The 22,097-nt window shown below is 42.0% G+C and overlaps 1 protein-coding gene across 2 annotated transcripts in view; it reads right to left on the bottom strand.

The window, feature by feature from the left end:
• The window catches only part of GLI3 (GLI family zinc finger 3), a 196,191-nt gene that overhangs the window by 36,557 nt on the left and 137,537 nt on the right, over nt 1-22,097 (bottom strand). Inside the window, exons 6-9 of one of the 2 annotated variants that reach the window (XM_075418582.1) lie at nt 19,804-20,005; nt 3,916-4,132; nt 2,345-2,461; nt 882-1,022 (exon numbers count right to left, since the gene is read on the bottom strand). In XM_075418582.1, the coding sequence (XP_075274697.1) occupies nt 882-1,022; nt 2,345-2,461; nt 3,916-4,132; nt 19,804-20,005 (677 nt within the window). The remainder of the gene's footprint in view (nt 1-881; nt 1,023-2,344; nt 2,462-3,915; nt 4,133-19,803; nt 20,006-22,097) is intronic. The other variant, XM_009943066.2, reaches the window with a different exon arrangement.

Here is a 22,097-nt window from a genome sequence, read left to right as displayed (position 1 = left end):
GCCACATTATGCAATAGATTTTGCACTATCTCCAGAAAAGTATTCCACAGTTTTCTACAACAAATATGATTCCGACATACTAATCCTTTGCTGAAGATGTTCCTCTCTAATCTGTACTAGGAATTCCTTTTTTTTCAGAGTATTTAAATACGTTCTATGATGTTGATAATTAAGAGAGGTGCTTCTAGCTAAGGAGGTTGGAAACGGGGGGGAATGTACTTGCCAGGTTATAGTCTAGACTTCAATCATTCATTTTTTAGCTTACAATACTACAAAATAATAAAAATAAATTTCTTTTGAAGAAGTGGCAGACAGGAAGAAAAAACCAAGGCAGATACGACTAGTATTTGGTGTAGTATAAATAAGAACATACAGTTTGCTTTTACTAAAAAGACTGAAATAACTCAGTCTCCATGTATTTAGCCAAATAATCCGCTTTAGTTTACACACAACAGTAAATTGATACCAAAAACCCCCTCAGGGAAGGGGAAGAATTCCCCTTACCCATCTCTACTGTTACAGTCCCCTTTGGGAGAAAAAATCAAACTTGGCTAAAGGTTAATAATAATTCATGTCCAGCTTACTATTACTCAATAACTATCAAAGTCTCTAACTCAAAATAGCTTTCGCTGGCTTACAGGATCAGAGCCATTACAATCTCTATTGAAGACTTTATTGAATTTTACACTAAGCTTTAGCTGACTGAACAGGTCAAGCACTGCGTCTCCGAGTTTTCTTTATTCTCAGAAACTCATAAACCCCTATCCAGTTCGCAGCGCTGTTAGCTAAGAAACTTGACTCAGCACAGGGTCAGAGAACCCGACCCCCATGAAAAAGGTCACGTAGTTTTAAAACCCAGTTCCTGAATACCATTAACTTACATGCACTAGCTGTTCCTGCGTGTCGAACTCCCGGGAACAGCCTTCCCAGTGGCAGTTTGTCTCGTAGACCACTTCAGGCTCCTGTTTGCTTTCATCTTTGTCCCCTTCCTCTTTTACCAGGGTCATTCCTTCTGGCTGTTCCTGGAGAGAGGAAAAAAACCAGGGGTGAGGAGAGGAGAGAGGAAATTCTGAAACTGGGGAGGAAGAAAAGTGAATTATTTCATCATTAAAAGAAAGATGGAGGCAGGTGCGTAGATTATTTTACTTTCAGTTCACTCTGTTACTTAATTTTACAAAATACAGAAGCCCAGAATATGCCTGGTAAGCCAGCAGGCATCTGCAGACTACACGCGTAAAATAAATTTTCCCTCCTCAGAAAAGCGAGAAGGACTCACTGCAGAGGATCTCTAAAAAAAAATAAATAAATAAAATCCCTTTACATTTCAATTAAAAGAAAATCATAAAGTCTTGGCTTTCCTTTCCCCATATTTAAGCAGTTCTTTATTTGTACACTTGCTCCTTATGATTCAGTGGCACCACTAGTGAAAAAGGCACTATTAATATAGTTGAATTAATTGGAATTTGACTTTAGTACTATGGTTAGACACAAATCCAATCACCAGTAATCCGAAGTGTGTTTTCATTGTTAATCCAGTGACAGTTTTGCACACAAAAACCTTTCCACTGGTAATTTTCCGGCTACTTGTCAGTCTGTTCTTGCCCATAACGCGTGCATGAAAGGGGTGAAAAAGGGAGCAGAGTATTTAATTTTGGCTTTTGGCTTTCCATCTTCAGTTCCCCAAGGTGCTCCATTCTCCTCAGTTTGTTATGTGCTCAGGGTGGGAGTCAGATGTTAGCACAAACATTTGGTTCAGATCATGCATTCACGCTATTTTTCCATTTCAAACCTGCTGAAGGATTTAGACAGATTTCTGCTTTGTTTTCACGGATTCACAGACAAGATCAAGGCTCTGATTCTGATCTCCCCCAAGTCACTGTAAATCAGGAGTCGCTCTACTAAAACCAGTGGCATTAACTGGTACAGAAAGGGCAGCAAACGAGACTGGAGCCTAGCACCGACACCTCGATGCAGTACAGTGCTGAGACCTGGTACAAGTCAGCATGGCATAAATACTCTTCCTGAACGGAAAACACGTCCTCAGTAAAGACCTGAACGCCTCTGGTTTGCTTTTCCATGGCGAACAGCAGGCTGAGCACTCTCTGACTGATCAGAGGCGCCTCTCCATCAGCCTCCGTCCTCCCTGCCTGCGTTCCGCAACGCAGCCCTGCAGCCCAGCCGCCCCTCTCTGCCCACCTTTACCCATGAGCTGAGGCCGCCCGCGCGTGCACGCGGTAAGGGGCAGCATGAGGGCAGAAAGCCTGCAGACACGTGCTACAGGCCAGGTCCATTTTCCCTCCGGCAGCGAGACGAAAGGCTTAAGACTGCAACCTCACCGCCATACCTGCACGCTTCCCGCTCCCGGGCTGGGGAGGTCCTCGTCGGGCTTGATCTTGGAGCGCTTGTTGTGCATGGGATCGCCAGTGCTGCTCACCGCCGATTCGCTTGTGGGTTTGTTCTGCTGCAGGCAGGGGTTTTTCCCCCAAAAAAAGACAAAATTAGACTGTAATAAATATGTAGCTCCAAACAGAAATATGCAGCATCTGCTCAGGAACTTTATTTGGAGAAGACACACTGTTAATTATATTGGATATGCAATTACATTGTGCTTCAACTACACAGCATTAACTTGTGGAAGAGAGGTGTTGCTCAACCTTGTAATGGAGCAGGGAGGGAATAGAAAGGAGAGCATTTGATGTAATTCCTTACTACAAACCAGTGCTGGGCCAGGGAGGGGTAGGAAGAACTCGATTTTCCACATAATGACGACTCCAGAAAGGCAGTTTTGAAAAATAAAATCACTGTGTTCTAGATTGAATCAACACGAGAAAAAAAACGTATTTTTCAGACTCGGAGGAAAGCTTTTGCACTTCACATCTGCACACAAGATCTCAGCTCTTTTACTGTGTTTCCTGTTATAACGGGGGATAGAGGAAAAACTGAACACTGGTGTGAGACTCTCAGCTGAAAAATCCTGGATGAAGTCCTGGATTCTCCCAAGTCAAAAGCAAAACTACTGCTGACATCAACAGCCCAGAATCTTGTTTTGCTCTTGCTGTGCTAGACTGAGCACCATTATCTACACCTGCAAATGGATCTTGTAGGAATCCTGAGATCTTTTCAAGATATCTGAACCTGCACGGACCCCACAAAAAATCAATATGCTTCCTACAGCAGTATGTTCTGCTTCTACATTTGTAAAAGCTAGCCAGGAGATAAACAGCTCCCAGACTGATAAATAACCTATCCCAGGTCATCTGGAAACCAACAGCACTAGTTAATAACAGGCAAATCATGAACCGCGATAAACTCCACACTATGGGCCTGATTCACTGCTGCACATCTCCAGCTTTTGAGAATACACCTTGGTTTAATGAAATGATTAATTCAAACTCACTAAGTCCAATTTTGCACAAATTGGAGGAGAAAAAACTCTTAAAACCCTTCAAACCTCTGCACTATCTTTGAGTTCCCCTGGTGCTCACAGAGTTACTCACTCTGAGTTCTTCACACCTGTGTCAGAGGGCAGAATATGACCCTGTGTATATCACAGCCAGCCTGAGTTGGAGGTGAAGCCGCTAATCTTTAAAATATTAGTGTTTTGATGTGTTTTTTCCCCCTTTTCTCACTCCCTACCTCTATTAAAGTTCCTGTCTAAGATCCAGGAGAGACAGTTTGGAATGAGAAGCCGCTGCAGCGCGCTGAAATATTTATGAGGACTAAAAAGCACCCTCCCATTCAGAGCCGCGCATATACTCCTGTGATTTATAATAAAGGGACGGCAAATGCTATAGCTGCAAGAAAACTGTTATCGAAGGGTCTTGGTGACAGCGGTGATTAACTGCCATCGAGACAATGTCATTTATTTCATTTTTACATTAACGGGGTGCAAAGGTTTCTTTAGTTGTCTCTCACCTGTGTGGACTCAGAAGGTCCAGAGCTGACTTGGACAGGGTTCAGGACAGTGGGGATGCCAGGGATAGGTCTCTGGGTAGGAAAAGTTGGAGCAGGATGGATGAGTGGAGGGCTGTGTCCAAAGGCTGAACCTAGGGTCTGCTGACGACTTATGATTTGCTGATGCATTTGTTGGAGGGATACCGGTGTAGGAGGGTATGTGAAACTCAGAGCAGGGCTGAATTTGGGAGAAGAAGGAGGGAAGAGGGAGGAAAAAGATGAGGGTCATTACAGTATGGAACCATACAGATTAAGCCTTTAGAATATATTTGATATATTTACATTAATTGAAGTCAGGTCCCTCCCTCCCCCTCGTATCTTTCTTCATGCCCCAAAGGATGACAAATCCTCACTTTAAATCCAGAGTTGGCCTGGATTTACTAGCGAGTGCAAAAACGATACCATAACAAAACACAACATTTTTTCCTAACGTTTACCAGGAAATCACAGAAAGCCAACTGAAATAAAATTCAAAAAACCTGAAATAAAAGGCAAGCAGTTCAATAACAACTATTTATTGCAATAACAAACTTTATATAAAGAAAAAGAATGGGTGCCCTACATGCTTTATAGTACTTTTATTGATAATGCAGTTTCCCTATGTTCGAGCGTATGAAGCAGTTCCTTTAATCTTGGCTCACACTACGCTCTTTCATATGTCTCTAGATCTTATTACAACGGGAGAGAAAATCAATTGGTTAAATGTGTTCTGAACACCATGCTTGTCATATCACTCATTTGTTTGCAAAGATGGAAAGCTCAGTTCATCCAGAATGTCACCTAAAGAATTTCCATCAGTGCCGTCTGGTTACAGAAACTGATGGATTAACCTTTCCCCTCTGAAATTGGTGATCAATGAGTTTCAATGTAGAAATATTCCAATGGGAAAGCACTTCTCCTTCTTCCAGTTAAACAACATTAAATGTCTATTAAAACCCATTATGCATGTTAATACCTGTCATCACTTCATTACCTCACCATATTTCCCAGAGTACAGCGACTTTGGAGGAAATTACACCACCATCTAAGGACCTGTTTTGTCGGTAGTGCCAAAGCATTCTTTGTGTCACACTCGAGAAATAAATGGTGTGGAACTAAATCCTCACACACAGGAATATGAGATTCTCCTGTAAACATTTGCCAATAACTTATAATCATAAAAGAGGGGGGGAGGAAGAGCAAGAAAAAGTCTATTCGTTAATTATTTTTTATCCTTAAAAAGACCACCAAACAACTACAGTTCAAAAGAGCCATACAAATTTAAAACATTAAGTCTTAAAAGAGAGGGGTGCAAGCATAAACGTCTTTTAGGAATCAAGGCTTCTTCTAATATAAAACGGGTGGATTTAATCCAAATTTACCGTCTGGAGTCTTAATTGCTGTTGCTGTTAAGTGCATTAACTGAAAATACTGTGATATAAAAAAAGCTAAAACCATTTCAACCATTTTAAGTAATAATTCTACAGAAATTCTGTGTTCATTAATCTGACCATACATTTTGTCTGTTTGACTACAATCCATAAAGACACAGCTTCAATGTGATTACATTACTATTATTCCTAGTGAGAACTCTGCATTACAATAGTTTGCCCATTTAGGACAGAATATCATTAAGAATACCCTGGGAGAATTTTACTGTTCTTTGAGGAACTCTCTTTTCATTTTGCATTGTATTCTTTTTAATAAAGGGAGGCAGAAACGTAGTGAAAACAGTAATTGTTCACAGCAAGAGTTAGGGAGAAATCAGTAATAATATTCAGTTATTGCAGCTCTATAGTCGCTGCTAGTGTTCCTGTAAGCAACCATGAATGATTACAGCACGACTTAGCTAAGGTAGCCACTATGGATGATTGATAGGACATTAATCAAAAGATGCATATCAGGCTCAGAATTTGTTCACAAGCTTTCTTCTAATAGCTGATTTCATGTTCACTGAGCTCTATGCCAGTTTGTTCAATTTATTCTTCAGTGTACAAGCCATTCATCACAGAACACAATGATTTAACACCCCTTTTCCTTTTTAGTGAACAAACATTACTAAGTGTAACTGCTCTGGTCTGGTCATTAAAAAACATACAATTACAATGTCATACACGAGGCTGAAACAATGCCTCCTGACTATATTCCGGCATTTTTCGCTTCCATACATACACTGTGAGTTCATCTCACACACTTCAAACACCAGACGGCACCATCCGGAAGATGCTATCAAATTCACCTAGAACAACCGACGCAAAATAAAAAAAAATTGGATGAAGTGTTTTATTTCTCTGTGAGTAGTGAACACCTAGGACATCTTCACCCTTCAGCTGAATCAGTTTAAAAGAAAAAAATAAGTGTACTGATGTCACTTGGAGCTCCAAGCACATAGCACCCTTGAAACACAGGGCTTTTTTTTTTACCTTTGTAGGTGTTTAAGCATGCACAACAATACCTAGCTTTGCAAGTCCAGGTTCAAAACTTTGGTAATGTTCTTCAGACCCTACATGGTAAAAAAGACAAACATACGATTCAGCCACAAGACACCACTGACTGCAGACCTCAGCTCAGAGATGTAGATCCTGCCCATCACTGCTCTGTGACTACAGTTACACGAGCACCTGCATCTAACATTAATTTTTTAACCTCTCCAAAGCCAGAGCACAGGAGATCCCTCCCAGCCAGTTCAGGAGGGGCAGGAAGGAACTGCTGTGATCTGAATACATTTTCATCTCAGTAGGAGGCTGTAAGGTGCCACTGACTAGAGACTCGGGAACTTGGATGCTGAAGAGGAACCTCTGACCCCGCGTAGGAAACAGACTGCAGAAGCCCTAAGATGTATCCGTACAACTTGCACTTAATGCAGCTCACTGACATTTACCGGAGTCTGACACTACTCTCAACTCAGTGCCTCCAAAGGTGGGACAAGACTGTCGCGTCAACAGGGTGGCTTTGGTCAAGCATCCCTCCTTGGCTTTGGTCAAGCATCCCTCCTTTGCATTCTCTACCCCATGCAGAGCAACACAACAAGTGATGATGCCTCCCCAGTGGCAAAATACCTTCCTAACTAAAGGACAAACGCACCTCTGCTTTACCAAACACAGAAGCTCGTTTCGCTGGCCTGCAGCAACACACCTTACACCAGTACAGTGCAACTGCTTAAACATTAAGCAAGCGTATTTGTTATCCCCCCCCAAATAAAAATGGCTTCCACCAAAAGGACAGATATTACCTCATAGAGATGTCCTCTTTCTCTGCATCTGCTTTAACACCCTGTGGAGCCTCGGGAAGGAGGTGCTAAGCCAGGCATTGCTGACTTTTGTCCAGCTTGCAAGCCAGCAAACTTGCCGGGTACATCAGAGGAGACAGACACCATCTCACCTAGGGGCTCTGACCAGAAAACGACGACACCAGCAGCAGATGTGTTAAGACACAGCTGGACAGACACGCTAAGTAAAGGAAGAATCCTTCTTGCTTTAATATCTTCCTTTTGTCCTGTGCTCAGCAGCAAGACTTGAACCTGAGGTACTAGGATTTTCCTCGAGCCTGGCAACCCACACTCCATTCCTTCCACCTCGAAACTTCAAACATCTCAGACTGAAATGAAAAGGAGATTGCAAGGGAGCAGAGGAGCAGGGTATCAACTAGCCAGCACAGCTATGGGGAGTAGTCAGAGACGGTGACAACGGTTCAACCACCAGGGTGACTTCTTAAATAGCTCAGATAGCTGCCTTCAAATAATTCTCTCCAGCTGTTTCCAGAGAGCTCTTCAGAAGGCAAGATGACCTGGCTGGGTTTAACATCACCCTCATGCAAGATGCTGTCACAGGGCAGCGTGGGTGATTTTTCTGATCTGAAAAGATCAGAAGCATCTGAAGAGAATAGAAGGTGGCAGGTCTTTCTCTGTCTTTCAGAGACTATTCAGGCTGCTCGACAATAAAGTTGATGATGTGGGCCAAAAAGAAGAAAAATAAATCAAAGCGCGCAGCATTACTGGCATGGAGCTCTCTGTTGAAGGGGAGACCTGGATTCCTGCCCTCGTTCCCAAAGTTTTTACTGCATTTTGTTCAATAACTCTTGAATATGGGATGTGTGAAGAATCGCCATAGCCCAGAGTCCCCTCACACCCCTGGGATCCCTCTGCCTTGACCAGCAGCCATAAGACCTCTTGTTGGCCCCACCAAGCTCACGCTGCTTTCTAGCCAGGAGGCCAGCACCAGCAGGACGGGTGGGCAGCAGTACCACCTGGCCTTGCCCAGTCAATCCAGCCATGTCTGCTTAGAAATGTGCACCAAGATGGCACCGGTGTTGCTCAGTAACTGCCTAAAATTGGTGCCCAAAGGCAGTAAACCAGACCTCAAAGTAATCATTTTGAGAGTCCAGAACTACTAAAACCAAAAAACAGGTTTTTTTTCAAAAGCGATGAATGGTTTCAGATGCCTCAACTTGCGTCATGTTTCTTTTTAATATACCTTAAAGGACCTGAATTTCAGACAAGGGGTGCTCAACACTTCCAAAGTCCAGATGCCAGAAGAACACAAGATGCCTGCCCCAATCGTTCACATTTTTCAAAACACCAGTCACTTCCAAAAAATCTTGGATTCACAGAAGTGTAAGTGAATTATTAATCTTTTCTTCGATCTACCTACTGAAAAACGAAAATCTACACCACTGGAGGGAATCTGAATTTTATTTCTGTTACAGACTTTTTTTTTTTAAACAAAGTAGAAAAGGAAAAAAAAAGATGATGAACGCATGTATGACCACTACTAAACTACATGCAGGTTATCTTTTTAGTTGCTGAGTTTTGTGGGGGATAAGGGTTAGAAAAAACGTGTAATACTTCTGCTTAAGCATTCAATAACTCATATACACTGACAGAAAAGCCCATCAGCGATACCATTTATTTTTCTATACTGTGGGCTGCTGTGTCTGTCTGTCAGTCTGTCTCTCTCATTCTCTTCTCCTCTGCGAAGTCTCAAACTCCCTTCACTTGAGGTAAAGCAGGGCATTGAACTACACTGTAATTACATGAGCACATCAAATTTTAAGGAACAGGCTTCAAGAAGAAGAAAAACAGACGTTATAATCAAAACCAAACTTTGTGGCTACTTTGTGGCTGTCCTACTAACAAGGTCATCCAGTTTCTGGTCACAGCTGCGGAATTTACCGCAAAACAGCTGTGAATTCAAGTTAGGAAAAATTCCTTCTTTTCTATACATTGCATAGGTGTGCTTAAGCAGACAGGCTGACACAAAAGTGCTGAGGAGATCCTAATTTTGTGAATACTGCGAGGATAGCTATACCACAATAGTTTTCTTCACAAAAACTGTGAAGATACTTTTCCTTGTATCACAAAACACACGTTGTTCTGCAAGATCTGATGCATATAAGTCTTGCAAAAGTAACCGAGTGCTTTCCCCTCTCTGGTTCTGCTTTGCAAGGTTTTAGCAAAAGAGCTTTTCAAGAGTGTAAACTATGGGGAATTTGGTGAACAAATTAAAACTGGTGGACTTCTGGAACAGCTGCAGCAAGAGGCAGACATAGCCAGTAGGTTCATGTGGGACTACAAATGTCCAAATACAACAGGTTCATAAAGAAATACTAAAAGGAACAAGCAAGGGTATGTGCTTTGGGGTTGCTAATCTAATGATGATTGATGTTGGGAGAGCACACAGAGAATGAAAGTCAGAAAGCAGGTGGGTTCATGAGCTTCTTAAATAGCATCCGCTGTTTCCACCACCAGAGACAGACTGTGTGACTAGACAGTATCTAACACTTCTAGTTTGACCCAGTAGGAAATTTCTTATGCTTTACTACCTTCTTAACAAAAAAAAAAAAAAAAAATTAAAAGGATACATTTGTTTCTCTGGGATGTCTTTATTTATTCATAAAGAACTATGTTATGTTTATCATAGTAAAGTTTTCTTTCCTATCCTCTATCCTAAATCTTTCCTGCAGCAATTCAAGATCAGCACTTTGTTATTCTACCCAGCACTCATCACTCGCCTTCCTCTTCACAGTCTCTCTTTTCCATGCTTGAAATTATTACTATACCCTCTTCCTGTCCAGCCTTCTCATCTTTAATCTGGACAAACCAAATTTTAACTTCTTAACTCATCGGTATCATTTTTCAGACCTCTGTGTCATAGTGAGACACACTGGCTCCGTCTACACCACCATGCAGGAGAAGGCTTCAGGCCCTTTGGCCTGACGGGTCTTCGATTCCCGGGTGGAGCACTCACAGCCCAAGTGCTCACCCCATGGTGGGGGTACACCCTGCACTGCAAGGGGGCACACGGGCCCTTCCTGACACGTGGAAAAGCCTTGGCACTCCGAGAGCACTCTGTAGTCTCCACCATTTGTTCTTGCCATCAGCAACTGACACTAAGCAGAATAAATAATCCAAGTCCCTCCAAAAAGGACCCCAGTTCACAAAGGGAGAGGTAATTTGTAGGTGGACTGGCTTCATGTTCAATAAAGCTGATCATCAGGTTTTCGGATAGCACCATCGCTTCTTCCAGCTCATGCTCAAGGAGGTACAGATGTCACTGTATTGGCTTACTCTCCCTTCAGGGCTGCATGAAGCCTGTGGGCAAGTGAAACATAGAAAGCAGGGTGCCGAAACCCACTGATCAACGTTGGATGAATACCTGGACTCACTGAATTCAACAGAGTTTTTATCCTTTCCTTCCACCAGGCCAGGATTTCCCCTTCAGTTTTTGATTTGGATTTTCAAAGTCCTTATTTATTGTTCAGCACTGTTGTTAAAGGGCAAACAAGCACCTTTCCCATTTTACAAATTTACCCAGCTACTCTTCAGGAAAGCACCCCTAATAACTCTTCAATACTTCTGAAGAAGGACTGAGTTCAGCAAGTCCTTAATTGCTTTCCTAAAACCTGGGCCCTACAGACATTGCAATCTTAACTGAATCAAGTCATAATTAACAGTGATCAAATACTGCTTTTCCCATGCTCAGATGCTCTCTTTTTATAAGGAGTCATGTAAGGAAGAGCCTGATTCACCCCATGGCAAACAGACATGTAGAAGCCACTGCCCACAACTTGGGACGTAAGTGAGGGTGACTGGGAGTTGAGCCATGGGTGCCGAGGGGGTCTGCTTAAGCCGACTTCAAACACAGAAGCTTCTGGATGGAACTGCGCGTATGCTTAATACGCAGCCAGGAACATCACACAGTCAGACACAGAAAGCTGTAGGCATTTAGCAGGATGGACTTGTACTCTGATCCCAACAGAGATGCAGGAGAGAAAAAGCCAAGGAGCTCTCCTTGGACAGGACCCAGCAGAGAAGCAGCAGCCAGGAACATGACAGAAGAAAACTGTCCCCTGTTTTTTGAGTAGGTGGAAATGTGAATTCCTGTACCTTCTTTGTAAACAAACAGGCGTGAATAAGAAGTTGTTTCCAACTCTGCCATCTACTTCTCCTCCTGATGGAAACAACCTGCAAGAGTGACTGTTGACAAATTGCTCGGGTCACAGGTGTGACAATGCACTCAGCAACCTTGCAGCCCTGAACTGATTTGTGAAATTCTTACTGCTTCAAGCCTCTTGAACGCAAAACAAAAACCAAATGGTGTTACAGGAAGGGAACATTTTACCTACAACATACACGAAGTTTTTTAGTAATATGAAAGAAGAGTTTTGCTTTAAATCCTGTTCTTTTCCCTCTACTTTCTAATGGACAACACCGAGGTCTGAGTAGACACCATAGACACACCATCAGTTGCTTTTATGACTTGTCACTTCAGTACAGGGAAAAACAGTATCAAACCGTGACTATGAAACCAGACATGTGGCACAATCTTAAAGGCAGGTTTGAGACTCAAAATCCTTTGAAATCATTTTTCAAATCTGACTAGGTTTCACGAATATCCCTCTGCATTTGTAATGCTGACACATTTCATTAAAAATCACTAACTTAGAGACAAGTCATCTAACTGAATTTCTAAAAAGATGTATCCTGCATCTAATAAAGTATAGCACATATTACGCTATTTTTTTTCAGATAATAGTCATCATCTTACAACTGTATTTAACTCACATGCATCATTGCCTCTTTTTTCACTTTTCCATTACCAGTTCAAAATTAACAGAGTCTGTGATTTGTACTTTCTCTTCAGCTTACCATATTATCTATTCTGTTTTATCTGCTAGGTTAGGTGAAATTTTTTCTTCATGAATACATCCATATGCTGAAGTAAAATTGAATAGTTTCACTGAGAGCAACAGAGCCACGCTGATTAACCTTCTGTGCTCAGACAGCATTGACAGCTTTGTCCTTCTCACTGGGATATTCCTGCTCACGAGTCCTTAGCATCCTAACTGGACTTCGTATTAACAGTACCTTGCATAATTCACCTGTGCTCCCTCCATGCAAGCTCACGACCCTTCTGGCAAACATAATTTTGAATTAAATTCATGGCTAAGCATTTCTGAGTTTCTAAAAGTGGTATCATTAATTAGATGGAAAGTGCTAATAAGTACTTACTTTTAGGGTCTGAAAATGAAGTAACGAAGTGTTAAACTCCAGCACACTTCTCTTAGCTCCAGAACTTTCCTGGAATTAATGTGCTGGGTCCAATGACTTTAAGCTCTTTGAGGAACACTGAACCAATCTTGAGCAAGTTGCTTCACATTGACTTTCAGTTACAAGATCTATGACATACACATTTACAGGCATACATACAAGACCACGCTTGTATGCATGTGTGTCTGTCCCTGTAAATGTGCATGCAACATGCACCCGCACGGTCCATATTCTTCATGTTGCTTGACTTCTCACATTATACACTCTCTGAAGGCAGAGATCTTGCCATTCGTGTGTATCTGCGGTGAAAAACACCCACCACTTTCCAAAGCAAGATGCAGGTGATCTCCAACACAATCTCCCTGAATGTCACCATCCTATAAATCTAGATGAGCTTTCTACAGGAGGCTGGCTGCAAAATTACATTTCAGCAGAGCCCGAATTACACGCAACTTTCTGGAATACTGACAAATTTCATTTTTATTCACTTTGTAGCACTTCTCTGCTATTCACGCTTCTTGAAAGAGCGTATAAAACGAAGCTATTGTGGCGTGATAGAGCATTATATGCTCTCCTTTAGATTGACCATGCACAGTACAAGACCATGGAGAGTACAGCCCTGTGCTGCATATATGTGACATCTCTATTTACAACAGGACCTGCTTCAGTGGGGTTACACCTGGTCTGAACTTGACACACTCTGAACTGCAACTAAGCCTTCACTTACAACATATTACGTGCCATTAACTAGAGACCTTCTAATGCAAGAAAAGCTTTCAAAGTCAGCTTTGCTTCTCACTTAGGCAGATCCCAGTAACAGTGATAATAAACCAGCAAAACACCTGCAACGCTCACATAATTAACACACTTTTTATCCTGTACAGCCTATCGTAAAAAGCTTCTTGCAAAACACTGCTAAATATATTGTGTTCTACTCTAAGCATGTCCTTTTTAAGATTTATTTCATTAAGCAGCATCTGATTGTGTGCTTTTACACAGATTTAATTACATATATGTACAAACTTAAAACTTACAGTCTAAAACAGAAATAAAAGCTAAGAGTTAAGCAGTTGGTTTTTAGTAAAAGTTAGATGCAAATTCTCAGATGGGGTCTTCTGTTTTTTAGTGCAATTGTCAGCAGCGTGGGCATGGAGTCAAGCAATGAAAAAACGAAATGTGCATATAGGACAAAATTATTTTGAGCAGCATGGTGAAGAGCCAAGAGGTTATCTTTAGAGCCAAGTATCCTAGATGAATGAGCAATACTAATAGTACGAGGTATATCGATATTGAAGGGGAGTCTGAGCTACTCATACCCTGGTTCTAAATCAGCTGAGCCAACTCACGAGAAGCACTTGCTTGTCTCAGAGCAGAATTCAATGGAGGAATGAAAATTTGATCAACATGAAGCCATAGCAAAAACATGTTAAGACAAACAGAATGGGAAACAGGACACAGAAAATCACGGTGCATTTGAATTGCCGGTCCTCTTCTGGAATATTATTGCATGTAGTAGAGGAAGACTGCATGTTTCAGACAGTATCGGCAGAAATGACAATGCAAGAGCTCTCTAAAGAGCAGACTGAAAACAACCATTTGCCTCAAAGATGAATAAGAGGAAACATAATAAGAATGTATAAAATATTGAATAAAGAAAGAAGCCTGAGAACACGAGTGCTCTCTGTCTTATAACTGAGACGTTCTGTTAAATTCAAAAACTGGATAATTTAAACCTGATAAAAGGATACTCTTTGCTTTTTTCATACAGTGCATAATTAGACTGTTGGGTGCTCTGCTGGAGATACTTTCACTTTTCTCTGTGATAACCTTATACTTTCATGTGTATATCTTAATTCTTGTTTTTATTTTTCTCTTTGCTTTTCTGTCCATGTTTGCCAAGGGAAACTAGACAAATTAATACATGGTCACTTGTCTCTAGATGCAAAGCAGTTCAGAGAGGAGGGCACCAACTAATTACACAACAAATGCTCTATACAAGGAGCTTCTATGAGATGAGGAAATCACTGCGAATCCAATAACTACTTTCAGAAACACAGACTCTTGTCTTCCTTGCTGATATTAATCCACGGCTGCCTAAGCTCACCCTACAAACCTGGCTATCTTTTTCTAGCACTCTTTGTGAAAGCATCCTCCCCATCACTCCCTGATGCTCAGCTTCAGATCAGCCCAGAGCAAACTGATGTGAGCCAGGACAACCGGGATCTGGCTGTAATTAACCACACTGTTAATTGCTCCTTCCTGTTCTGATGACATCAGGGAAGCAGGGGCAGAGCCTGGGGAAAAAAAAAAAAAGTGCTGCCGTGCTTTCCAATCTTCTTTCAAACCTTGGAGGAGATCCCAAAGGGCTCCCATGTTCACATGAAACTGAATTTTAACACGTTATGAGATGGCTAAGGTGTATTCGGAGTTGCATCTGCCTAGACCCAAAGAAAGTCTCTTGTAGTAGGTGCAACTATTCCCGCTTTAAACACCTTGTAGTTGACAGAGAATTCGGCTCATTCTCTGAAAACTGACTTTGTAAATTTGGTATCGTAGGGCTGCGGAGAGACTAGAAAAATACAGAGGTTCTGAATTTCAGATCACATAGAACATGAAGTCCCAACTTCCTGTATAGATTAAACACCAGCTAATCTTTTATAAAGGTTTTGGATCGGTACTCTTAGTATCATGGGAAGCAATTACCCCCTCTATACTCACTCTAGGCCATGCTGCCTCTCAAAAAGAAGTGCTAGTGAAGTGCAAAGTCTAATAATTGTCTCAGGTAGCAGATATAACATTAAGTACATCCTGACAAAAGATTAATAGCAGGGTGCTGCACTGCAGGACTGAGGCAGGTAACCAAATGAAGGTAATGTCAAATGAAGGATTATCCTCATTTGATGCTATTTCATACGCCTCCTTTCTGCATAATCTCTCCCAGCTGAGACCTAAATCAGGTGTTTTCAAATGCACAAAGTAGAAGTTCTACCTGGTGTGCTAAAGGAGATCCACTATTAGCTGTCAGCAGGAGCAACATCTTCTTTTCAAGTACGCAGCCAGTAGTCAGGATACAGCATTGCGCTGCCAGCTGACAATGACAAAGCGCCCGCCAAGTCAAGCCCTAGCTGGATTGTGCTAAACTATTATTATTTATTATTTGAACTGCAGTACTACCCATGTCAAGGACCGGAGCCCTTCTGTGCTTGGCTCTGTAAAAAGAGAGCCCAAACCATGGCTCTGTTCATTTGCTTTCATCCTCAACATCCCACAGTGTTCATATAGAAGGTCCTATGCTGAAAAGCTGTGTGAAGCATGGGATGCACTTCTTTTTAGTCCATGCAAAGACCAGTCAGGTCCTGGAGACACTTTTCTTAACACAAGCAGCACCTTTGCAAAAACATTTTAAAGGACATTGAGCCTGCAAAATCAAACACACCAGAACTAAACTTGCCCCTACCTTCGTGTGCTTACACATCAGCTTTTAGCTATGTGACCACGCGCCCCTTTGCCCCTCTGCATGATTCATTCACTCATTCACTGCACAAGATGCACAATAGTCTTCAGTGAGAGACTCTCTAGTATTTTTTTTCTCCTTACCCACAGCATCGCCCATAGGCCTTCCTTCCACTGTATTTAAGCCATCCGTGAATACATAATTAGTGATACTCTCCTGAGCTTCTCTACTGCGCTCATCACTGTAAAATCTAAGTGCTTCACAAAACATTAATGCTTTCAACCTCCCTCTGAGGTGAAGGGGAAGGACTCTTTTTGCACAGGAACATGAATCAAAGAAAGATGTAGGTAAGAAGTGCCACTCGTTGTGCTCGCCTAATTTCAGACCTGGACACCAGACCTCCTGGGTTCGTTAGCACGACACATCCCATGAAATGTGCAAAACAGCTGTCAGTAGCTTCAAGCCATGGCAGTGAGCAATTCGGCTGCTCTGCAGAATGAAGAGTGGTAGGCTGGGCCTCCAGAAGAGAAACTGTACGAGCCTAGTGGCCACTTCCAACCAGTTGAGTCTGCCCAGCATCTGGCTGGGATTGTGTCGCGAGAGCAGGGTCCACCCTCCAGGCAGCAAACAACGGGGTCAGAGGCTCCTTCCTCTTCTACAGCAGCCTGGGACAGGTGAGGCAGGGCCCTGCAGCTCGGACTGATCCAGAGGGGGTGTTCAGCCTGTGCACTGAAGCAGGCAGGGAAAAAATACTGCGAAAAAATACTGTGCAAGCCCGAACTCAAAGATGGCATCAAAGCACAATCACGAGGAGGCAGTACCTCCATTCTCCTTACGGGCTGGCTCCCGCACGCCTTATTTAGCAGCTTTGTGTCTCTTCTAGTGAAATGCTAGGTTGTGCCATCTATAAAAGCGTTTTGTCCCAGCTTGCTTAACCTGGACAGTTCCTGGTCCGACTCCTGTCTCCTTCTGACGACCGCTTTCTTCTCGTGTTCGGGGAGGCTGTTACGGCTGTGCAGATGGCTTAGCCTCCACGGGCTTCCCAAGGAGGTACCAGCTTAACCAGAGCTGCAGCTGCAGGGAAAGGTCCTCCTTCCTCTCTGTGCGCCCTGGACTGGAGTGTGCTGAATGCTTAGTCTATTTAACACACGCTAACAGAAACCTCTTCAAACTTTATCACTTGGCTGAATGGGACAATTTCTGACGCACAGCAAAGATCACATCCATACCATCCAGGCAACATCCCTGGAAAATTTTAGCTTCTCAGTGAATAGGTAGCAAGAGGTCTTTTCGTTTGTACAGAAAAGTCTCTTCTTCCCTAACTTCATTCTGAGAAATTAGTAACTTTGCTGACACTTTTTGGAAATATTCAGCATTAGACCATGAGGTATCTGCCACGAAAAACGCTGCCAAGCATCAACTATTGGGGCTAAGGTAAAAGTGATTGGAAACAAGATCTGAAAGTAGGAGGACTGTGTAATGTTAAATATAGTTAATGCTAGTGATGTTGCCTAAAATACAAATCCTTCCTGTCTCACAGTTCCACCCCGTGACCTGCTGAACGGTACCCTTTTCTTGCAGCAACTCCTATGAGATTTACCAGAAAGTTTCCAGAAGCTGGGATTTTAGACTAGGAAAAGTTTTTCTACACTTTGATCGCTATTGCAGACAGGATATTACATGGGATGAACCTACAGTTTGATTCAGTACAGCAATCGTCATGCTGAATGCATTATTTACAAGACAGTGAGCTGCAATAAATTAAGTTTTACTGATAGTCTTGCTGCTATTTAGTCTTGGAATTTATTAAAGCAATAGCTTGGGTTTAATACCTTTCATCACTGTTTGTTTTGGTGTAACCCTTTATATGAGAGAAATGAAAGCGCATGAACAGAGGTGAGTTGCAAAGCTGGAAAAAGAGCTAGCTCTCTCCTTTCGCCTCCTTTCCACTGGAAATACTCATTTCTCACTTTTTGTGTTAAACAGGCATCTCTTATCAAAATGGAAAAAAAAAAAAAAAGATTATTCAAAATGGTGTGAAATTTTGGATTATGCATGCCTGAAAAGTATGACCGGGAAGTGCTGAAAGATTTGGTCAACCACAGGCTCAGTCCCGCCAGCCTTGCTTTCTGCAGTGACACCAGTTCACAGGACTCACTCTTCTCATCAGCATCCTTACTCAGTCTCTGCCTACAACTCTCTCCAGTTCCACAGCTGTCTTCAACAAAACTGTTCATCGGACTCTGGCTTTGGAGGGATGGCCCTTAGGTTTGTGAGTCTATGTGTCAAAAACATATACAACTATTCCCAGCTGTGGAGGAAGAGTAAAAGGACGGAAGACTTAGTCCACTGTAGGGACTACGCCAACTTTCACGCACTATTGGTTTTATCAAAGCTACAAGCAAAGGAAAAGGAAGTTAGTACTTGAAGTGCCATCCCATCTTAACAACAGTGGGGATAGTACACCTATCTAACAGATGTAGTCCACAACTGCTGCCAGCTATTGACATAAATCATATTCCACATTATGCAGCTTCGTAATTGGGACTGTGGTGACACAGCATGCAGAGTTGTACTGCAGAGCTATGATATCATACCTGTGAAATACTATACAGCTATTCAAGAACATCAGAGCTATGAAGCACGACTATTTAGTAATGCTTAAAAATACCAACAGCACTTACAGTAATACCAAATATTTACAGTGCTGTCACTTTCAAGGTTTGGCAGACCCATGCTTTCTAACACAGCAGTTGCATGCCCTGTTTTCTCCAAAAGTGAAAATCCCCATAGCCAGTTTTTGAAGTATATAATTTTTTTCTGGAAAGGCATGTTTGAGCCTTGCCAAAACTGGGTCTTTCAGCTCACAAGAAATTGCTGTGCGGACTTGCTCCTTTGCCTCACTGCAAATTGAAGGTGGAGGCTGCTTTTAAGCCAGGGACCAGCAGCACTCTTGTGAGTGCTATAAATGCAAACCCAATATTTTCTGAGACTTAGGAGAGCTGGGGGATTTTTTTTTTAATACCAAAGGAGCTTTTCTCAGTAAACGTACAGCAATATCACAAATAGAAGAATGTTCTGCAGCTGCATCTAGATTTTTTCTGCTGCTTCTCTTAATTTTCTTCCACTCCCTTCTTTTTGACATTCTTGCTTTTGTTCCCTCTCCCTGTACCCTGTTTGCTTCCCTTTCCTGTTCAACTTCTGCCCACCTCTTCCCTGCCACTCTCCTCTTCTGCCTCCTAAACAACCATTTTCGGCTGTTTTTCTGCACACGCAAGTGGCCAAGTAAAAATCACAGCATTTCTGATGATACTGGATGATAACAGTACTTCCTTGGTGCAAGAAAAAGATCATTTAGCCACAAAAAGTCTAAACTTTCAATACACGAACTAAAATATGAAAAAAAACCTGAAGGGGAATATGAAGCAGTTCTAGCCAAACATTTTAATTGAACGGTACCACCTGTCTGTGCTTTACTCGCTAATGTTTGCAGTGCAGGAATTTTTCACTCTCCGTTATACCTATGGCTGGAAGAATGCGAGTGAGTTAAGTCACAATCTTATCCTAGAGCTTCTTCTCTGAAAACAGATTCCTGAGCACACACACACTCCGTTACTGCTGCACAGATGGAGCATTACCTGCACTGGACAACAATTTGCCAAAAAGTCCCTTGTGGTTACCTTTCTGAGCAAGAAGAAAAGTATTTTGTACTTCAAATTAAGCTCCAGTGAACACACATTACAGAAACTGCAAAATACACACATTCACAAAACAAAACTGTTACCTAAAGATGTAAGTATACATTCACACCCGTGTGTATGACACATAAATGAGAATATACAATATAGGTAGAAAATGCTATTCTTACCTTATTGCACTTGCAGATAAGTGGCCATAAGAACCACTGGCTGAGGAACTGCTACGTGAATTATTGAGAATTGTGACCAAGGAATTTGGAGATGTCCGGATCATGGTCTGAAGGTCAAAGCTGTGATCAGATAGGGGGGATATGGACAACGTACGCTTTCGGCTTGGTCTAGCTGACAATCTCGGACTTGGAAACCTGGCGCCTGTTATGTAAACACAAATAATTATCCACCAGGGTACTTAATCACATTTATTTGTTATCAGTGATGGGTAGAGGGAGTCACAAGACACCAACACGCTGTGACAAGCCCACTCTCTCCACTTGTGATCTACTGGCTACGATTGAGGAAAATTAGGAAGAAAAATCTGTCTTCCTGTGGCTTACCTCACGGGAGCTCTGTTTATTAATGTGCAAGCAAAATGATAAATTGCTAAACAAAAGGAAAAGACTTTTATGAGTTATCCCTCTCATTTCTGGTGATTTATGAATCTGATGGCTTCTTAGACATTCACATCATTAATTCAACTATGAGCAATGAGACAGTGGTTCAGATCTGGGCTACCAGCAAACCCAAACCTGCATCACTTTAATACATACAGTCAAAGCTAAACTTGTAAAATATAGTGTCGAAATGAGGAGGCAGCTTCTCCTTTGTTGACCGTAATACTGCTTGGTCTATACTTCATGCAAAACTAAAGATCAGGATTGAAAAAACACTATAAAGGCCAGCTCTATCAGCAGAAGTCTGAGAAGCCCCAGCATTAGACTGAGAAACAGTAGGTTTTATTTGAACTTGTCCAAGATCCCATGATATTCTTGTGTTGGGGTGCACAAGGGCCTATGATTGCCAAATTTCTTTAAAACTAGAGATTAAGCTTTTCAAAGCAGCACAGACAAGGCAACCATACAGATAGCATTTAAATAAATACATATTAAATTTTCTGAGCTGCTCTGAAAATCTGTACCTCTTCTGGTCTATTTCACCATGTCATCCCAACTCTCTGCAGTCCTGACAGAAGATATATCGTCTTAAATTTCTTCCCTTTATTTAATTATTTTCGATCTCAGTTGAAACCAAGGAGGAGAGAATCAGCTTCCCCACTGCGTACTGAACTATTTCCTTTAACAGTACTACTGCTTCTACCTTTTTAATCCCTTTAACCTGTGGTAAAGGACTGAGTCCTAACGATCCTGACAGCCAGGGTCATGCAGGTCTTGGGTTTGATGCCTGCTTTACAGCTACTTCTCAGAGTCCCTGACATTCTCTGTAACTTGCTAATAACTCACAGTTGGCCACAAGCCTTTGTTATAGGTCTGACTTTTCTAATTCTTGCTCATGTCTTGGTGCCCAGGACCCTTTTTCAGCAGGGTATTTAAGGCAACATGCCTAACATTAACCAGGAGAAGAGCCCAACTGACTCCAGTTAGACTCCTCTCAAGGACAGAGCTGGATTAGCATTTGCCTGTATGTTTTCCTTACATATCTGAGTGGGTTGCCCTTCTGTCTGTGCGTGCTATCCAAGATTTTCATCTGGTATTAAAAGCTGTGATTTTATTGCTGCTGTGACTATATGGTCAGATCTCCGTCTATAGTCCTCCTCCTAATCTGTGCTCGGACTTGCCTCAGTTAGCCAACATGGGTGTCAAGTCTCTTTGGCACCAGGCTAAGCTAACACAGAGGTTTTTTTCCCTCATGCTCCCTCTCTGCAATAGCCCTTAACACATGCTTTCAATGGCTGTTCATGCTCTTGATTCATCATTTAAAACTTCTGTATAGCCTTTTGTTTCTTCCTAAAAGCTACTACACGGTGTTTTACATAATCTGTTTTATCTCCTTTTTATGAGCTTACTATTGTACTGTGTCTGCTTGATATTTTATTTGTGCTGTGCTTCATGTCTTTTAAAGGCAGACAGCTTTTATTTGTGCTACAATAAAACCAACAATAATCAGGAGCTTTAAGAAGCTGCAATACATTCAACAAGGAAATACAAGGTACATGTCATGGTAAAACAAAAATAGTAATACTCTGCACTTACATCTCTCATCCACAACTCTCCTAACTTCAGCTAGCATGAATGGGAATACCAGCTCTGAAGTCAGGAGTGGTAACATAATTTGCCTCAGCTGAGGATACAATTCAAGTGCTTTATAGGTGAATAAACTCTGTTCTCCTGGTTTTACAAGGGGATAGCTAAGTACAGGCGTTGCTGGTTAAACAACAAGTGAAGAGGACAAGGAAGACCTGCCACATATTGGCTGATCAGCAAAATGAGATGTTACTCGAGCACTGCTA

Source organism: Opisthocomus hoazin, chromosome 4 (assembly GCF_030867145.1).
Source record: "Opisthocomus hoazin isolate bOpiHoa1 chromosome 4, bOpiHoa1.hap1, whole genome shotgun sequence".
In the NCBI taxonomy this organism is placed as follows: domain Eukaryota; kingdom Metazoa; phylum Chordata; class Aves; order Opisthocomiformes; family Opisthocomidae; genus Opisthocomus; species Opisthocomus hoazin.
Note: the sequence above shows the minus strand (reverse complement) of the source record. Positions and strands in the feature narration are given on the sequence as shown.